This window comes from Megascapheus bottae, chromosome 4 (assembly GCF_031878675.1).
Source record: "Megascapheus bottae isolate mThoBot1 chromosome 4, mThoBot2.hap1, whole genome shotgun sequence".
In the NCBI taxonomy this organism is placed as follows: domain Eukaryota; kingdom Metazoa; phylum Chordata; class Mammalia; order Rodentia; family Geomyidae; genus Megascapheus; species Megascapheus bottae.
The window spans coordinates 4,823,279-4,840,747 of record NC_143512.1 but is presented as its reverse complement, the minus strand read 5'-3'; the positions used below and the strand labels follow the sequence as shown (position 1 = coordinate 4,840,747).

Here is a 17,469-nt window from a genome sequence, read left to right as displayed (position 1 = left end):
CTTGGATTTCCTCACCCCACCCTTCCTCAGGGGGTGAGGAAATCCTGAGCCTCCAGCCTCTGTGGGAAGTGTGGCTCCCAGCTGGTTAGGGAGCTGCCAGTCTGTCACTGGTAGCTCATGCCTAATCCTGGATACTTAGGAGACTGAGATCTAGGACCATGGCTCAAGGCCAGCTTGAGCAGGAAAGTTTGTCAGACTATGTTATCCAGTTAACAACAAAACAAAGAACAAAATAACGACAAACCCAGAACTTGAGGTGTGGCTCAAGTGGTAGAGTGCTAGCCTTGAACGAAACTCCCGAGTGTGTAAGTCCCTGAGTTCAAGTCCAGTACACACACACACACACCCTTCACCCAAGAGAACTGGCTAGAAGGCTCCACACAGTCTCCTTCTGGATCCTTCCTTAGTCTCTTCACCCCTGCTATCTCAGGTGATCCTCTGAGCAGGCCAGTGAGGTGACCGCCTCATCTTACAGATGAGGAAACTGAGTCCTGATCAAGCAAGCAGGAAGTTCTTCAGCTAGGACCCACCCAGAACCGAGGACCTTGAGCTCCATGCTCACCCCCAAATCACGTGCTGTTCTGATAGATGCACTCCAGATGCCGGTCCCTCCCTGCACCCCAACCCCTCGCAGATGGTTGAGACAGCTGGCTTTCCTGGCGTCGCCCCTGGGTCACCTGTGCCTCCTTCTTGATCCTACAGCCTCCAGGTACACCAAGGTAGAGCAGCTGAGCCTCCGGGAACGGCTGGCCCGAATCAACACGCATACCCTGTCCAAGAAGACCACCAGGCTGAGCCAGCTGCTGAAGCAGGAGGCAGGGCTGGTGCCCAAGGTGGGTGTGGGCCAGGAGTGGGTGAGGGGAAGAGTTGCCCCAGTCTCTCCTGAGGGCCCCAGCTCATGGTGATGGTGGCGTTGGAGTTTAAGACTCCTTTTGGACGTGAGGCAGCTGGGGCTGAGTGAGGGGCCAGGAGGAGACCCTAGCCTGATGATGCTGAAGAGCCACACAGGTGAGTGCTTTGCCACTGATCTAAATCCCAGCCCAAAGTGGATATGTTTTATTGTGTCTGTTTTGTAAACGAGAAAACAGAAGCTCCCAGAGGGTAAAATACTTGCTGCTAGAAAACCAGTGAACCAGGACTCAGTGTGCTCAAGTGTCTGATAGCAGAGCGTGAATGTAAAACCATTGTGCTATCTCAGCATTGTCGGCCTTCAACTTGCAATCCAGGCCTTGCCTCCAAGTGCTGAGATTACAGATGTGTCCCACCGTGCCTGGTTTACAGTTCCATTGAATTGTCCCACTCAGCTCTGGGGCTGGAGCTCCCGTGGGCACATGAAAGAAAGAGAGTTGTCCCCTGTGAAGAGCTGGCACTCAGGAACTCACGCATGGACCTTCTCAGCTGTCACACCGTGACTTTTCTTTCAGACAAAAGACAAGGAATTCGATGACCTGGAGGAGAGGTTCCAGTGTGTGTCCCTTTGTGTGACTGAGCTGAAGAACAACATGGCTGCTTACATGGATAATCTGGAGGTGAGGGTGGGGCTGGACTGGTTCTGAGCCGACCTCAGCCCCAGTGACTTGGTAGGAAGGCAGCTCAACAGAGCTTGCAAGCCCACCTCAGCCCACAGACGCTAGACAGTGTCATCACCGTTCTGAATGGGCAGAATCAGAGACCCCAGAAGAATCAGTGGATCAGGGGAAGCAAACTGGCCAAAAGGGGCCTGGTTAGGTCAAAGTATAGAGAAGGAGGAGTGCAAGGATCAAGCAATACAACCACGAGAGAAGCCTGGTATCTAGCAAGCTATTTCTGAGACATTTTCAGTAGACATAAATGTAATGTCTGAAATGTGGGTATATAAATCAATGAGTGACTAACTTAAAGGAGCAGCCATTAGCTGTGAGGCTGTGTGAACTCAATATGGCCAGAACCCACCCTCCCTTCCTTCCCCCCCCCTCTGTGTTCCAGTGCTTTTGCTCTGCATGATCGCTCATGGTGTTGTAACCACTCGAGTCATGCCTCTAGCCTGGTCTTTTGGTACTTAAGTGTAGATGGAATCTCATGGGCTGTTCTGCCAAAGCTAGCTTTCAACTGTAATCCTCTGGAGTTCAGCCTCCCGAATGGTGAGGATCTGAGCCCCCAGTGCCTGGCTTATTCAGTTAACCTTTTTTTTAATATATTTTTTTATTGTAATTAATAGAAGGATTACATGATATTTGCCAGTTAAATGGTGCCTTAATTCCCACATATTGATACCCTTTCACATGTCATGGTCCCCATTTTCAGTTAACCTTTTAAGGGAAAGAAAGTTGCTGTAAATTCAGACTTTTAGGTCTGTATCAATGTAAACAATTAGTTAACAAGAATGTAAATGTCTGCTTTAAACTGAGATCAGCCCATAGATCGTTGGTTTGCATGCTGACCCAGGAAGTCATTCTCCCTTTTCATTGCATCCACTCTGCCCCCTGGTGGCCATCTTCAGCCCTTTCCACCTTCACTGACCAGTTTGGGTTGACCAGGGGCTTGGTAGGTGATAGAATTTGGGGAACACGATGTATTCTATACAATATATCTTGGAAGTTTCACAGAGAACCCCGGATGGAACATGAAGAGGAGCACAGAACCATGACCTCCAGCCTCTTGAGTAGCTACAATGATAGATATGACTAGTTTCTGTATTTATTGCAATTATTTTCAAATGTCTGTCTACAATATTATTATCTTCCCCCTACAAAGGAAGTCAGGGTTCTATACTCTTTTTCATGTGTGGGCCAGGTGCCCTGCCAGTACTGGGAGCTGTTTCTGATCTATTGTGCTTAAGATTAGTGTTTTACCATTGGCATGACAGCTCTGGATTGTTGGTAGTTAATTGGAGATGAAAGTGTCATGGACTGTCTTGCCTGAGTTGGCTTTGAACTGCAGATCTCAGCCTGCTAGGTAGGTCTGAGCTACCACCACCCGGCCGGCAACATGCATTGGTTTGGTTGTTTTTGACACCGGAACTTGTGCTTAGGCCTTCAGGTTTGCTCAGTTTGTTGCTTTGCTAGTACTTTACCACTTGAGGCTTTTTCCTGATTAAATGGAAACAAGAGTTTCTCAGATTTTTCTGTCTAGGCTGGCTTTGAACCTCAATCCTCAGCCTCCTGAGTAGCTAGAATTATAGTGTCACTGGCACCTGGTTCACAGTTGGTTATTTTGAACACAGATTAGTCTCATGAACTTTTCTGTTGAGCTGATTTTGAACCACAATCCTCCAGCTTTCAGCCTCTTGAGTTGCTAGCATTATAGCACTAACCAAAGGTGCCCAGCTTGTGTGTTTGTAGCTATTATTCCACATGTCTATCTATAATATTTATTACTGTCATCCCCTTTACTGACACCATGAGAGATTTTTATGCATTCATTTGAATAAGAATACTAGTCGATTAAAAAACGTATTTTGAGCCAGCTAATGGTGGCTCATGCCTGTAATTCACATGCTGAGGAGGGATGGTTCAAAACTAGTGAAGGGAGAAAAGTCCATGAGACTTTTATCTCCAATTAACAACAACCACCAAAAAAAAGTCAGAAGTGGTTCTTTGCTTCAAGGGATTGAGAGAACACTAGTCTGAGTGCTAAAGCCCAGGGACTGCACCCACGCCTTGACTTCCAGCCCCATGCCTGGCATACACACACAAAGCAGTGATAGAAAATGTAAAGTATGCTGGGTGCGGTGGCTCATACCTGTAATCCTAGCTACTCAGGAGGCTGAGATCTGAGGATCACAGTTCAATGCCAGCCCTGGCACAAATGTCTGTGAGACTCTTACCTCAATTAACCATCAGAAAACTGGAAGTGTCACTGTGGCTCAAAGTGGTAGAGCACTAGAGCTCAGGGATAGCACCCAGGCCCAGAGTTCAAGCCCCACAACCAACCCCCAAAAGAGAGAGAGAGAGAGGGAGAGGGAGAGGGAGGGGGAGAGGGAGAGGAATAATAATAATAATAATAATGTAGAGGAATGGCAGGCCAGAAGGCAGCCTGGCCAGCTTCTTTGGGTGGTCTGGGGAGGCGGAGTCATGGCAGGCCATGACCGTCTGTTTCCTGTTGACTCTGGCTCCAGGCTTTTCTCCGCTTCCGGCCACATGAATGCCATCTGGATGTCGCAGGGGGCGCTGTGGAGCAGTTCTGCAGCCTGGGGAGAGATCTCCAGCACCAGACCTTCCTGGAGTTTGTGAGTGGGATTTATTTTTCCTTTCTCCTTTCTTTGTGAGGCATGTGGCAAAGCGTAGCAGAGGAACACTCAGAAGTCAGGCACTTTATACCATTGTCATACCTGTCCTCACCCCGGGTGCCCAGTGGGTAGAGATTATTATTCATGCGTTTGAGGATAAAAATAGCCTCAGCTGATGTGCTGTGAGTAGAACCCTCTTACAGAAACAGGGGAAGTCCTTTCCATTCTTCACCTCACTTGCCCCTGCTCCGTGCTTTGGGGGAGATACTATTAATACCCTGTTCTGCAGATGGCAGTTACAGGCTCTGAGCCCGTGACTAGGTTATTTCTATGGGTAGACAGGGATTGCTGTAACTCCAGTTGCTCAGGATGCTGAGATCTCAAGACTGCAGTTTAAACAGCTTGGGCAGAAAAGTGTGTAAGACCCTTATCTCCAATTAACCACCACCACCACCCACAGAAAAAGCCAGGAGTGGAGCTGTGGCTCAAGTGGGTAGAGTGGACAAAGCTAAGCATAAGTACCCAGGTCTTGCGCTCAAGCCCCAGTATTGGCACAAAGTGAAAACTAAACACAACAGAAAAAGATGGTCTGTGGCATGTTGGGGGGGGAGTTCTAAGTCACAAAGACTCTACCCTCAAGCACATGTGTATGTGTATGTGTGCCTGTGGGTGTGCATGCACAGGTGTGCATGCATGGTAACAGGGCTTGAACTCAGTGCCTCAAGGCTTGCTAGCTTCACCGGTGCTTTACCACTTGAACCACACCTCCAGCCTTGTTTTTTTCTGGTTAAGTGGAGACAGGAGTCTCATGACTTTTTCTGTCCTGGCTGGCTTTGCACTTGACCCTCTGGATCTCAGCTTCCTAAGTAGCTAGTATTACAGGCATGAGCCACCAGCACCCAGCATACTCAAACACCTCTATTTACTCTCAAGCTTTGCCCAGTAACAATACAAAGAATTGACAGGAACCACATGTGTACCCTGCGCTGGGCTCTCTGGGACGCCAGCCATCTCTGCATTCAGACCAGCAGACGGAGGCCCAGAGAGGTTAGGTAAAATGCAGTAGGTTGCAGAAGGCTGCAGAGGACCGGTGGAGGGGGACTGGAACCCAAGCCACCTGCCTCTAAAGCCCCTTCTCCTGGCCCCTGTCCTCTGCTACCTCCTATCCCAGCTCCCGCATCCCCTTTTTTCCCACAGAAGCAGCGTCTGCAAGGCTTGGTGTGGCAGCCTCTGTGCAGCCTGGCCAGAGTCCTGGGTGGCCCCCAGAACCTGATCAAGAAGCGTCTGGATAAACTTTTGGACTTTGAGCGGGTGGAAGAGAAATTGGTAGAGGTGGGCAGCGTGACATACGAGGAGGAGGCTACGAGACACACGTACCAGGCGCTCAACGCTTTGCTGGTGGCTGAGCTCCCACAGTTTAACCACCTGGTCGTGCAATGGCTGGGCCAGATCCTGGGCACATTCGTGGCCCTCCAGCAGAACCTGGCCGAGCAGGTGCTGCAGAGGGCAGGCAGAAGCTTGGCCCAGGTAAGGCGACCAGGACTGGGGTGCCTCTTACTATTTGGGCCCTTTTACCAGCTACCTGCAGGGTGTGGATAAAGCCATGTCATACCTTCCAGCTAGGCCATAGGAACCTTCGAGAGCTTTCTCTTTCCATCTCAGTGAAGACAGCATTCCAGAGGACACACGGAGGAGTCTTCAATAGAGCAGCAGACTGCTTTAAGCTTTGATCTGAAAAATCCCAGTTGGGGTTGTTGTTGGCAATCATTGGCTACTGAACCCGGAAGCAGCCTCAGCCGTAGTCTACACTGGGGAAACCGGAAGCTTGGCAAAATGTACCTAGATAAAGTGGCTCCTTCCTGTCATCAATCTTTCTGCCTGTCTTCACCCCACGTCACCACTTATAGCAGTCAGCACCCAGGGAGCCCTTGTTATGCACCTGTTAGGAGTATTGCCCATGTATTATCTCACTTAATCCTCTACTGGCCAACAGTAGGTATCATTATTCTCATCTGAGAACTAAAAACACAGGTTCTGAGGGGTTAAGTAGCTCTTTTTTTTTTTTTTTGCCAGTCCTGGGCTTGAGCTCAGGGCCTGAGCACTGTTCTTGGACTTTCTCAAGGCTAGAGCTCTACCACTTGAGCCTCAGCACCACTTCCGGCTTTTTTCTATGTATGTGGTACCGAGGACTCGAACCCGGGTCTTCGTGCATGCTAGGCAAGCACTTTAACCACTAGGCCAAACTCTCGGCCCCTTTAGTAGCTCTTGAAAGGCTATCTAGCTAATGGTAGGCTTAAAATCCTATAAAAGGAGCCATGCACTAAAGCATAAGTAGATGGGACAAAACTCCAAATGCAAGCGTTCACATCAGGATTTGGGGGGCTGGGTTGGTACAGGAGGGTGTGCCTGCCCCCTCCACATCCTTCTCTGTAAAATGTCATCCTCAGGGGGCCAGGAGTTTGGCCTAGTGGTTAAAGTGTTTGCCTAGCATGCATGAAGACCCGGGTTCGATTCCTCGGTACCACATACATAGAAAAAAAAGCCGGAAGTGGTGCTGAGGCTCAAGTGGTAGAGCTCTAGCCTTGAGAAAGTCCAAGGACAGTGCTCAGGCCCTGAGCTCAAGCCCAGGACTGGCAAAAAAAATGTCATCCTCAGAGCTGCATGGCTTATGAGTGTTGGACTTGGGGAACAATTTTCATGCTCCTTATCCCAGCACGCCCCCAGCCCCATCCCAGCCTTTCCCACCCAGTTCTCTGCATGAAAATCCCTCTAGGATCCCCTTACCCCAGCCCAGCACCTGAGTGCTTCTACACTACCCCGTGGGCCCTGATTCCTACTCAGCCTGGGAGGACAGTCAGGCTCTTATAGGGGTGACATATGGTGACAGGTGGAGCACTTTGACTTCTTGTCCCCAGTATGAGAATCCTTAGCCCAGCTATCATACCCTCTCTGCTCCAGTGGCCTTAGCATATACTTTTGCAGCGTGCTAAGTGCAGCCTGCATTCTACGAGGGGATGGAAGACTGGCAAACCCTCCCGGTATTTAATATGGATCTCTGAGACCCTTATTGTTGTAACTGGGGATTGAACTCAAAGCCTTGGAGACTACTTGGCAGGTGCTTTTCCCCTTGAACCAGGAGCCCCACTTCTTTTTGCATCTAGTTATTTTTCAAGCAGGGTTTTGCTTCTACACAAACCTACCTTGGACTAAGATTTTCCTACTAATGCCTCTTGAATTGCTAAGATGGCAAGCATGCCCAACGGAGACAGTCTTCTTTGAGTTGAAGTAGGTCTGCATCATCTATAGAAAGAAGTACTTGCCTCTCCCCAAAGCGCAGGTTGGTCTTTTCAGTGGTCTCCAGCTTTCTGGACCCTATGGAAGGATGTGCAGGGTTGAAGATGCCATACGGCACTCTTCTGAGTAGTCCTGTCCTGTGGCTTGTTTGGGCCTGTTGGAAGCAGCTGCCAGCCTCCCCTCTCTGTGACCTAGACCTGCCCCTCATGGTACCTGCTAACAGCTTGCATGTAGTTTCTGTCTCTGCAACCTGGGTAGAAGCTGCTGGATACGCCTCTGTTGGCTGGGAAGTCTTCCTCACTCTTAGGTTATTAGGAAATCCTTAGCAGGGTCAAAGGCTCAGGCTAGACTCAGAACTTTTTGGTTGCAACTAATATAAACCCAAACCAACACATCTGAATTTACCAGGGGCCAGAAGGAGCTAAGGGCTTGGGCAGGGCCTTGTACAGGACAAATGAAGTTTGCAGGGCCCTGGCTTCCCCTTTTCCTCCCTCTGTTTACCTCTCTGGTTGTCTTTATCTCCTGGCAGGCTTTCTCTATCCAGTGGGAGATATGGCTAGGGAGAGATGGGCTTTGTATCTTCACCCTTCATAATGCAAAGGGAGAAAGGCTTTCAGCCTTCCCACACTGACTGATGGGGTCATGTGTATGTGTGGGTTCTGATTGGCCATGCTGGAGTCAATCATCTTCCTGTGGACCAATCACAGCCAGGAGGAAGGGGAACCAGGACCTCCAGGTGCCCTGACTGCTCATCAAGATGGGCATTTGTTCTAGGACCCACTGAGGGATTCTTACTCTTTCACTTTTTTTTTCTTTTTGCCCAGTCCTGGGCCTTGAACTCAGGGCATGGGTGCTATCCCTAGGCTCTTTTTTTTTTTTTTTTTTTTTTTTGCCAGTCCTGTGGCTTGAGCTCAGGGCCTGAGCACTGTCCTTGGACTTTCTCAAGGCTAGAGCTCTACCACTTGAGCCTCAGCACCACTTTCAGCTTTTTTCTATATATGTGGTACCAAGGAATCGAACCCAGGTCTTCGTGCATGCTAGGCAAGCACTTTAACCACTAGGCCAAACTCCCGGCCTACTTCTGGCTTTTTCTATATATGTGGGGTGCTGAGGAATTGAACCCAGGTCTTCATACATGCTAGGCAAGCACTCTTACCACTAGGCCAAACTCCCAGCCCCCCTCCCTAGGCTCTTTTGCTCAAGGCCAGCTCTGTATCACTTGAGCCACATCTCTACTTCTTGTTTTTTTTTTTTTTATTAGTAATTTATTGGAGATAAGATTCTTCTGGACTTTCCTGCCCATGCTGGCTTTGAACCAGGATCCTCAGATCTCAGCCTCCTGAGTAGCTAGCATTACAAGTGTAAGCTACCAGTGCCTTTCCCTTCAGGGAAAGGTAAAAAAAAGCATCAACAGACTTTGACAGGCAGGCCCATCATGACACAGCGGGAGTTGGAGGGTGGGTGGCCAGTGACCCCCTAGTCCGCTGTCCCACTGAGGCTCTGTTGACATTGCCTGTCTCCCCTAGCTACCCCATCACCACCTCTCAGAGCCGGACTTCAGGAAGCTGGTGGAGGACACACTAGGCCAGACCAGTAACCAGATTCGAGCCTTTCGGGAGAACTTCGAGAAAGTGCCACCGCCTCCCACAGCTCAAGTAAGTGCCTTCTCCCCACAGCTCCCAACACTGTCTTGTGCCGAGTAGAGTGGGTAAAGCTCACTAGTCCTGCCCCAGTCCTCTTTCTGTTTCTCAGTGCTCCTGTTATTAAGGCCAGTTGGAGTCTTTATTCTTGTATAAGGAGTAGGAAATTTAAAAAAAAATCAAAATATGTCCTTTACTTACCCTTATCACTTTTTTTTTTTTCTGGTACTAAAGTTTGAATTCTGGGCCTTATGCTTGCTTGACTTTTTGTTCCTCTGGCACCAGAGCCATGCATCAGATGATTGGTTAATGGGAGATGGAGTCTTGTAGACTTTTCTGCCTGCATTGGCTTTGGACCTTGATCCTCCAGATCTCAGCCTTCTGAGTAGCTGTAATTTCAGGCATGTGCCACTGAAGCCTGACTTTGAACCTCCTCCCCAGTTAGAGTTGTGCCTGCAGAAGTCCCACAAGGAGAAGTCTCTCAGGGACCTGCTATCTGGGGACAAAGGAGGAAGGCAGAGAATGAACCGCAGCTGCTCAAGCACATCTGGCCCCTCCCCCCTCCACTCTCTAGTTCCGACAAATTAACATGTTTCTTTTCAGAAACGTAATCTTAGGAAAAAGTAGGAGATCCAGGATAAAAAGAAGCATCCGTGAAGCAGCTTTCTTGAGTACTGTACTTATGAGCCTCCCATCCTGTCTCCTATCCCAGAATTCTCAAATCTTCCCTGATCTAGGTAAGGACAGAGCCCAGAGGAAATAAGGTGGCCCTAGGACAGGGATGGGCCTGGTGTGTCTTTATACCTCCAGCCTGAGGGTGGACACACAGTGAGCACACACCGGCCTTGACACTTCAGTTCCTGTATGAGTCTCTGTCTCCCCCAGCTGCTCCTTCCTGGCTCTGAGCGCCAGGTGCAGGCCCTGGTGAGCAGATATGGCCTTGGAAAGTTGTACCAGGTGACAAGCAACATAAGTGGAGCTGGAACCCTGGACCTGACGTTGCCACGGGGCCAAATCGTGGCCCTTCTTCAAAACAAGGATACCAAAGGCAATAGCAGCCGGTGGCTGGTGGACACTGGGGGTATGTGGATTCTTGGGAGCAATTCCTGTTCTGGGGGGGGGAACCATCCCCCCTCCCCTCACACACATACAAAACAGCCATCAGAAACCAGAGGGGAGACATGGCACACTGTGAGTCAAAATCTGGCTGTGTGAATCCAGGGTGGGAATGAGTTGGGTGACAGATGCAAGGCTTCGTGACATGCCATGACTCAGAGCATGTTGAACAGAGGGTTTGGCTTTCCTGTCTGTAATATGTTGTTCATCACTGGGCACCTGTGTTCTAGGTGCTATGCAAAAAGACAAGAAGTGACCTGGGTGCTGGTGGCTCACGCCTGTACTCATAGCTACTCAGGAGGCTGAGATCTGAGGATGATAGTTTGAAGCCAACCTGGGCAGGAAAGTCCATGAGACTCATATCTCCAATAAAATACTATTTAAAAAAAAAAAGCCTTAATGGAGTTGGTACTCAAGTGATAGAATACTAGCCTTGAGCAAAAAAGGCCCAAGGACAGTGCCTAGGCCCTGCGTTCAAGTAAAAACCAAAACCAAACCAAATCAAAACACCCTAATAAGATGATTGGGAGGGGGTCAGGGGAGGGAAACAGGGACAAAAACATGAGAAGGGATATCAATGTGTGAGAATGTGCCTACTACCTGACAAATGTAACTGTAACCTCTCTATACATTATCCTGACAATAAAAAAAGAAAAAAATAATATGTAAGAGAGAGAAAGAGGAAAGAAAAGTACGAGGCTGGGAGTGGTGGCTCATACCTGTAATCCTAGCTACTCAGGAAGCTGGGATCTGAGGACTGCAGTTCAAAGACAGCCTTGGCACTAATAAGTCCCTGAGACTCTTATCTCCAACTAACCACCAGAAATCCAAAAGTGGCACTGTAGCTTAAGGGGTAGGGCTGTAGCCTTGAGCTGAAAAGCTCAAGGATAGTGCTCAAGCCCAAAATTCAAGTCCCACTGAGAGAGAGAGAGAGAGAGAGAGAGAGAGAGAGAGAGAGAGAGAGAGAGAGAGAGAGAGAGAGAGAGAGAGAGAGAGAGAGAGAGAGAGAAGCTCCCAAGGAGTACTCTGACAGCCAAAGTGAGGAAATAGAATGAGGGGCTGGGCTGAGGAAGCCCAGGGGCCTGGGGACTGGGCCAGATGCCAAAGTCATGGGGCTTCTCTGGGTTTAGATGGAGACAAGCCTCCTCAAGAGACTCAGGATCTGACATGAAGTCTGGTGGCTACATGCTGGGCTGGTGCTTTCAGACCCTTTGAAAGTGGTACAGCAGAGCTGGAGTAGCCAGAGAAGGAAGAGGCAGCTGGCAGAGGAGCAAGGCTACTACAGGCCTGGGAAGGGATGCTGCCATACTCGGGGTGGCCACTAGAGGGCCCCAGGGCAGTGGCTACTGCACCAGAATACGTTTTTCCCTACTGTTTACAATGGTTTCTATGCTGTTTATAATGGCGAGGGCTGTCCTAGTAGGAAAAGGGCCCTGCCCCTGGGTGAGCACACAGCAGGTGAAAGCAGCTAGTGCCAAGTGGAACAGGGTTTGCATGGTTCCTTGGTAGCCTGTCAGGTCCCCTGGAGGGCTGGGAAGTGACCTGCAGTCCTGTAACCTGTGTTGTTCTCTAGGACATCGAGGCTATGTACCAGCTGGGACACTGCGGCTGTACCAAGCCATTCCCAGGGAGAAGGAGCTCAGAGGTCAGGAGGCACAACACGAGGATGCCAGACACACAACACCAGAGCCCACTGCAGCCCCAGCCCCCTGTGTCCCCGCTGGGGTCCAGGTGAGTCTGGGAGGGGCCTGGAAGCTTGCATCCCCTTAGCCACAGGAACTGAAGCTTTGGGATTTTTCTGTCTGTCAAAATCCACACACCTGTCTGAAGGCCACATTCCCTGAGGCCAGGCCGTGATCAGTGAGTGACACCTCAAAGTGCCTGCCAGGGGTAGGACCAGGAGAAAGGGGACTTTCACACCAACTTAGAGCAAACCTTAGGCTCTTACCAGCCTAGCTGGTGAGATTCATTCTTTCTTTCAGTATTTGCAGGAATGGCCCTAGATGAGAGAGAATGAGGTGCCAAAGGAAGTTCTGGCCCTCACCCTCATCAACTCTGATCTGGGGACAAAGCAGTGATGAGTAAAACAGCCACACGATTACTGAAGTTACAGGTTTCTCAAGTGGTAGATGCCAGAGCCTGAGGCTGTGGTGAGAACAGTGCTTTTCCTCAGAGAGGAAAGGTGAGCAGGAATTAACTGGATAAGGGGATTATATTGGGGTGTAGGTAATTCAGGCTCTCAGAAACCATGCACAACACATGGAAAGGCCCAGTGACAGGAATGTGGGAGGAACTGAAAGAAGCTCAGGGGTAGGGGAAGAATGAGGGGCAGGGTGTTGCTGCTGAGGCCAAGGTAGACAAGGCAGTTGGGCCCTGTGACCTCAGTGGGGTATCTATCTTTCTCTCAAAAACAACAGGAAAGGGGCCGGGAGTTTGGCCTAGTGGTAGAGTGCTTGCGTAGCATACACGAAGGCCCGGGTTCGATTCCTCGGTACCACATACATAGAAAAAAGCTGGAAGTAGTACTGAGACTCAAGTGGTAGAGCTCTAGCCTTGAGAAAGCCCAAGGACAGTGCTCAGGCCCCAAGTTCAAGCCCCAGGACTGGCAAAAACAAACAAATAAAAAAAAACCCCAGGAAACATTATATATACACACACACACACTCACATATGTTCATGGCGACATTATTCATAAGAAATAACCCAGCACTGATTGTATGGCTTAAGTGGTAGAGCTCTTGCCTTGCCAATTTAAGGTCTGGAGTTCAAACCCTAGAACTGCCCCAAACAAACAAAAACCACTCAAATGTTCATCAGTGTGATAAACAAAATATGGTATATCCATGTATTACACAATTATTCAGCCCTAAGAAAGGAACACGGTACCACTGCATAGCTGCAACAAGGGTGAGCCTTGAACACGGGAAGAGGGCAAACACAAAAGACCATGTGCTATAGGATTTTGGTTGTTTTTGCCAGTCCTGGGGCTTGAACTCAGGGCCTGGGCACCGTTCTTGAGCTTTCTCAAGGCTAGTGCTCTGCCACTTGAGCCACAACAGTGTCACTTTCGGCTTTTTCTGTGTATGTGATACCAAGGAATCAAACCCAGGGCTTGGTGCATGCTAGGCAGCACTCTCCCACTAGGCTACACTCCTGGCCTCATAGAATTTTATTTCTGTGACTATCCAGACTAGGTAAGTCTGTGGAGAGGGACGGTGGACTTGAGTTCACAGGGCCTGAGGAGAGTGGGTTTCTTTGAGGGAATGAAGAAAAATTCTGGAACTGAGCAGTGGCGATAATTGCACATTAATATATACATGTATATGTACATATATGTTTGTCAACCTCTGAGTTATACTGTATATGGGTGATATTATGGTATGTAAATTAAGGTACTTAAAGAAAAAAATGGAGGCCATTGAAGGGGTTGGCTTTGCAATGCAGTCTCTACTGGGGAGAAGCCTGTAGTGAGGTTTCTGTGAGGTTCAGTCTGGATGTTATTGGGGGAAACATGCTGTGTACTGGAATGGAGCTTGTCATCTCAGCTGATGCAGCTCTCAGGGGGCTCACAGGTGAGGGGTAAGAGGCTGGGGACAGAGAAGGCTGAGCCAGGGCCCTGGGGACCTGCTAGGGAAAGCCTTGAGCCAGAGTGGCTGAATTAGGAAGGCCTAGAACTTAAAGGGAAGTTGTATAACTCGTGCCATACCCACTCTTTGGTTCTTAGGCCAGTATCCTTCCATGTCAGCTGGAAGTTGCACAGCAGAAGCTGTCTAGCTAGAGGGTGTGGAGGCCCTGGCTCTCTGGGGGAAGGATTCTCTGGGTTCCAAACCCAGCTTGGAACCACGTGGCCCAAGTGACCCAAATCTCAATTCCTTTCTAGGCTGAATATAATCCCACCAATATTCCTCCTCCAAGCTTTGAAGCTGGCTTGGGCAGATCTGAGATACCCCATCAGCTGTGGGGAAGCAACAGTCTGGTAAGGCTGACTCCCTAGGTGTGTGATTTTTTTAAAAAAAAATACATTCTTTGATTTCTTCTGAGTCTTAATTGCATTACTTAAAAAAATAGAAAAAGAAAAAAAAAGGATAAGAAAAGAGCAAACAGAATGATAGAACTGTTCAAAACTAAAGCACTGGAATTGTACCCATCACATAGTAATGGCTAGCTATAGTATTAGGGAAACAGGATGTGCCTGGAAAGTATTGAAGACTGCTGGGACCAGAGTCAGATGGGATGGGAAGAGGCTAGCAGCCTTCTGGGATGGAGGGATGGAGGGATGGAGGGATGGAGACTGTCTCTCGGCCACCCTGACCATCTTTCTGTGGCTCCCGTGTGTTCTGTTCAGGTGGTGGCAGCTTACCCTTTTGTGGCAAGGAGCAGCTATGAAGTGAGTCTGCAGGCCGGCCAGCCAGTGACGGTCCTGGAGACCCAGGACAAGAAGGGGAACCCAGAATGGAGCCTGGTGGAAGTGAATGGGCAGAAGGGATATGTGCCTTCTAGCTTCCTGGCCAGGGCCCCGAGCCCAGCTCCATGGGGCTGGAGTCTACCCTGTTAGGGTGCACAGCTGAGAGCCCATGTTGCCACGGGATGACAGGGCCTGAGAGGTGGCCCCTTCCCTCTGGAAGAAGGAGGCAAGGTCGGTGTGGGGCTGGCACTATATAGGCAGCCAGAGGAAGTGACTGGGCTCCGGAGAGTGGCCACAAGAACTCCAGCAGGATGGCTCATGGTGGCCGATGGACAATCCTTCCTGTGCCTGCATCCTGGCCTTTGCAGGGGAGTCGCTGTCATGCAGGCAAATGATGTCACGTGGTCACGGGAAGAGGATGCTGGAGGAATTCCAGACAGTTGGTGTTGTATGGCAGAAGTAGGATCTGTCATGGCTGCCCATCAGTCTTCTTTCTCCATGCTGTGAGCAGATTCATTCTGGTAGTGAGCCACAGGGCACCAGCATTTGTCCTTGAACAGCGCCTTCCCAGGAGACGCCCACAGGCTGAGGAGGGGGTGGCTCTGTAGGAGAGGGGGTTTAATGGGGGATCAGTAGGGTGGAGGGTTCCCTTGGTGGTATTCATGACTGCTGTTGTTTATTCTGGACCAGGGGACAAAGGACCAAGCCAGTCGGGACCAAAATACTGTGATGGAAATGTCCTCTGGCCAGGTGGGTGGGAGGTGAGACAATGGCTTTGTTACTTATCTTCTCACTTCTGGGTGGAAGAATCAGGGAATGCCTATGGCTTCAGGCTGCCACTGGTGGCCTGGAGGCATCAGAGGATGCCCACAGGATGCCATGTCTGTTGGCTGGGTTGGGGAGGGCGGTCTTAGACGTGGGCCTTGGCCAAGATGTCCCATCCAAAATGACCCAGCCCACTCGTAAGTCGCAGTGAGGATGGCATGAAGCAAAGATGTGAGAGTGCCACCTGCATGCCCATACCCACAGGGGCGCAGACCTGTCCCCTGTGGACCAAGAGTCTGCCTCACTCTAGGGCCGTGCTTAGGAAATGTTGTCACCTAATGTCACAGAGGGGACTTGCACAAAGCAACAAGGCCATGGCGAGTGTAGGTTGTAGTTCATACATGACCACCATTTCACCCGTGGGCTATTTCTGATGGCCACGGGGCACGGGATGGTAGTTCAGTCTAGGTAGTTCAGCTCGTGAACTCTGTGAGTGGATTGTACTTTCTGGAACCTGGATATTGAAGCCTTTCAAGAAGAGTTCCTGTTCCAGGAAGAGGGGCCCAAGGAGTTGAATCAGTGGATAAGAGAGGGGGAAAGCCACCCCCTGTGACCCTCACAGTGCCCTTAGGAGAGTAGCAGTTTGGATTGATTTTCAAAACTATCTCTGTCATGGCTGGAGAGTCCCTTGCTGTTAGCTTGGGCTCTCAAAGGGCTCTTGAGAAATTTGCACTTGTCGGTGTCACAGTCGGCAGTGGGCCTCCTCTGGGATATTAAGCATGACGATTCTACATCAACCACACTCTCCACAATCTTCTTCAACCCCAAACTTATTTCACAGGATGCTTGTGTGTGCGTGCCAGTCCTGTGGCTTGAAATGTGAGACTGGGCCCTGTCTCGGAGCTGTTTTGCTCAATGCTGGCACTCTACCACTTGAGCGGCATTTCTTCTGGGTTTTTGGTCGTTAAGACTCCTGTGGACTTTCTTGTCTTAGTTGGCTTTGAACTGTGATCCTCAGATCTCAGCCTCCTGAGTAGCTAGGCGTATAGTTTTGAGCCACTGGCACCTGGCTAAAATGTTCTTTTTACTTGTGCTAGTATTTGTTTTGAACTCAGGGCCTTCTGTGCTCCTTGACTGTTTTGCTCAAGGCTAGCCCTCTACCATTTGAACCACACCTCCGCTTCTGGTGTTTTGTTTGTTAACTGGAGATAAAAGTCCTCACATACTAGGCAAGCACTCTACCACTAGGCCAAACTCGTGGTCCTGATCTAACTTTTTAAAAATAGAACAACCTGTGATGTCAGGCCCTAGAATGTATATTTATTAAGTGCCATTAAAAGGGACCTGAACAAAACTGGATGTTCTTGTAGGCCCCAGGGGGCAGGAGGAGACCCCAAACTTGCTTCGGATGAAGGGGAGCTAGGAATGTGTGCAGTGACTTCTAGGCCAGGGGTGGAGCTGAAGTCACTGAGGGGCGAGAGGAAGCATGGAGGAGCTGGAGAATGTCCCCATCTTCCAGGCGTTAGTGTGCCTTTTTTTCCTTCAGTGACTAGAACCAGTGCACTGTGTCTCATGCGCTGTTAACTGCAAGCTCGCTAGAACCTCTGTCTGCCTAACCACCCACCACACAGGGTGATGAGGAATGAATCAGGAGGGTACCCTGGAGCTCCAAAGTGGAGTGAGACCCCTCTTGAACCCTAACTTGGTTTGGGGACCTGAGGAACAGTTTGCAGTACCCAAGAGAAGATAAGGAATTTCTTGGTTAAGGTGGTGAACGCTCACTCAGTGAATTATTTATGTCAAGCCCTGGAAATAAAGGACTTTCAAGCTGACGACGTGTGTGGAATTCGTGTGATCTCACCCCTGAGTATCAGACGCTCCCGTGTGTTATTCATTCACGGGACACTTGCTAGATACATAGCAAGAGCATTCCTATGTGTGTTTGCGAGTCTGCCACCTCGCTGCCTGAGGGATCTGGATTTGGCTGAAGGGAGACGCGGCAGCGTCTGTGTTTTCCAGTGCACACAGACTGCAGAGAGACC

At 49.8% G+C, this 17,469-nt stretch overlaps 1 protein-coding gene across 2 annotated transcripts in view; it reads left to right on the top strand.

Moving 5' to 3' along the window:
- The window catches only part of Arhgef37 (Rho guanine nucleotide exchange factor 37), a 47,030-nt gene extending 29,771 nt beyond the window's left edge, over window positions 1-17,259 (top strand). Inside the window, exons 5-13 of one of the 2 annotated variants that reach the window (XM_090331243.1) lie at window positions 703-833; window positions 1,425-1,529; window positions 4,097-4,207; window positions 5,405-5,734; window positions 9,028-9,156; window positions 10,027-10,222; window positions 11,831-11,988; window positions 14,138-14,233; window positions 14,603-17,259. In XM_090331243.1, the coding sequence (XP_090187369.1) occupies window positions 703-833; window positions 1,425-1,529; window positions 4,097-4,207; window positions 5,405-5,734; window positions 9,028-9,156; window positions 10,027-10,222; window positions 11,831-11,988; window positions 14,138-14,233; window positions 14,603-14,812 (1,466 nt within the window). In that variant the 3' untranslated portion in view covers window positions 14,813-17,259. Of the gene's footprint in view, window positions 1-702; window positions 834-1,424; window positions 1,530-4,096; window positions 4,208-5,404; window positions 5,735-9,027; window positions 9,157-10,026; window positions 10,518-11,830; window positions 11,989-14,137; window positions 14,234-14,602 lie in introns of those variants that run through there. The other variant, XM_090331242.1, reaches the window with a different exon arrangement.
- The last annotated feature ends 210 nt before the right edge of the window (window positions 17,260-17,469 follow it).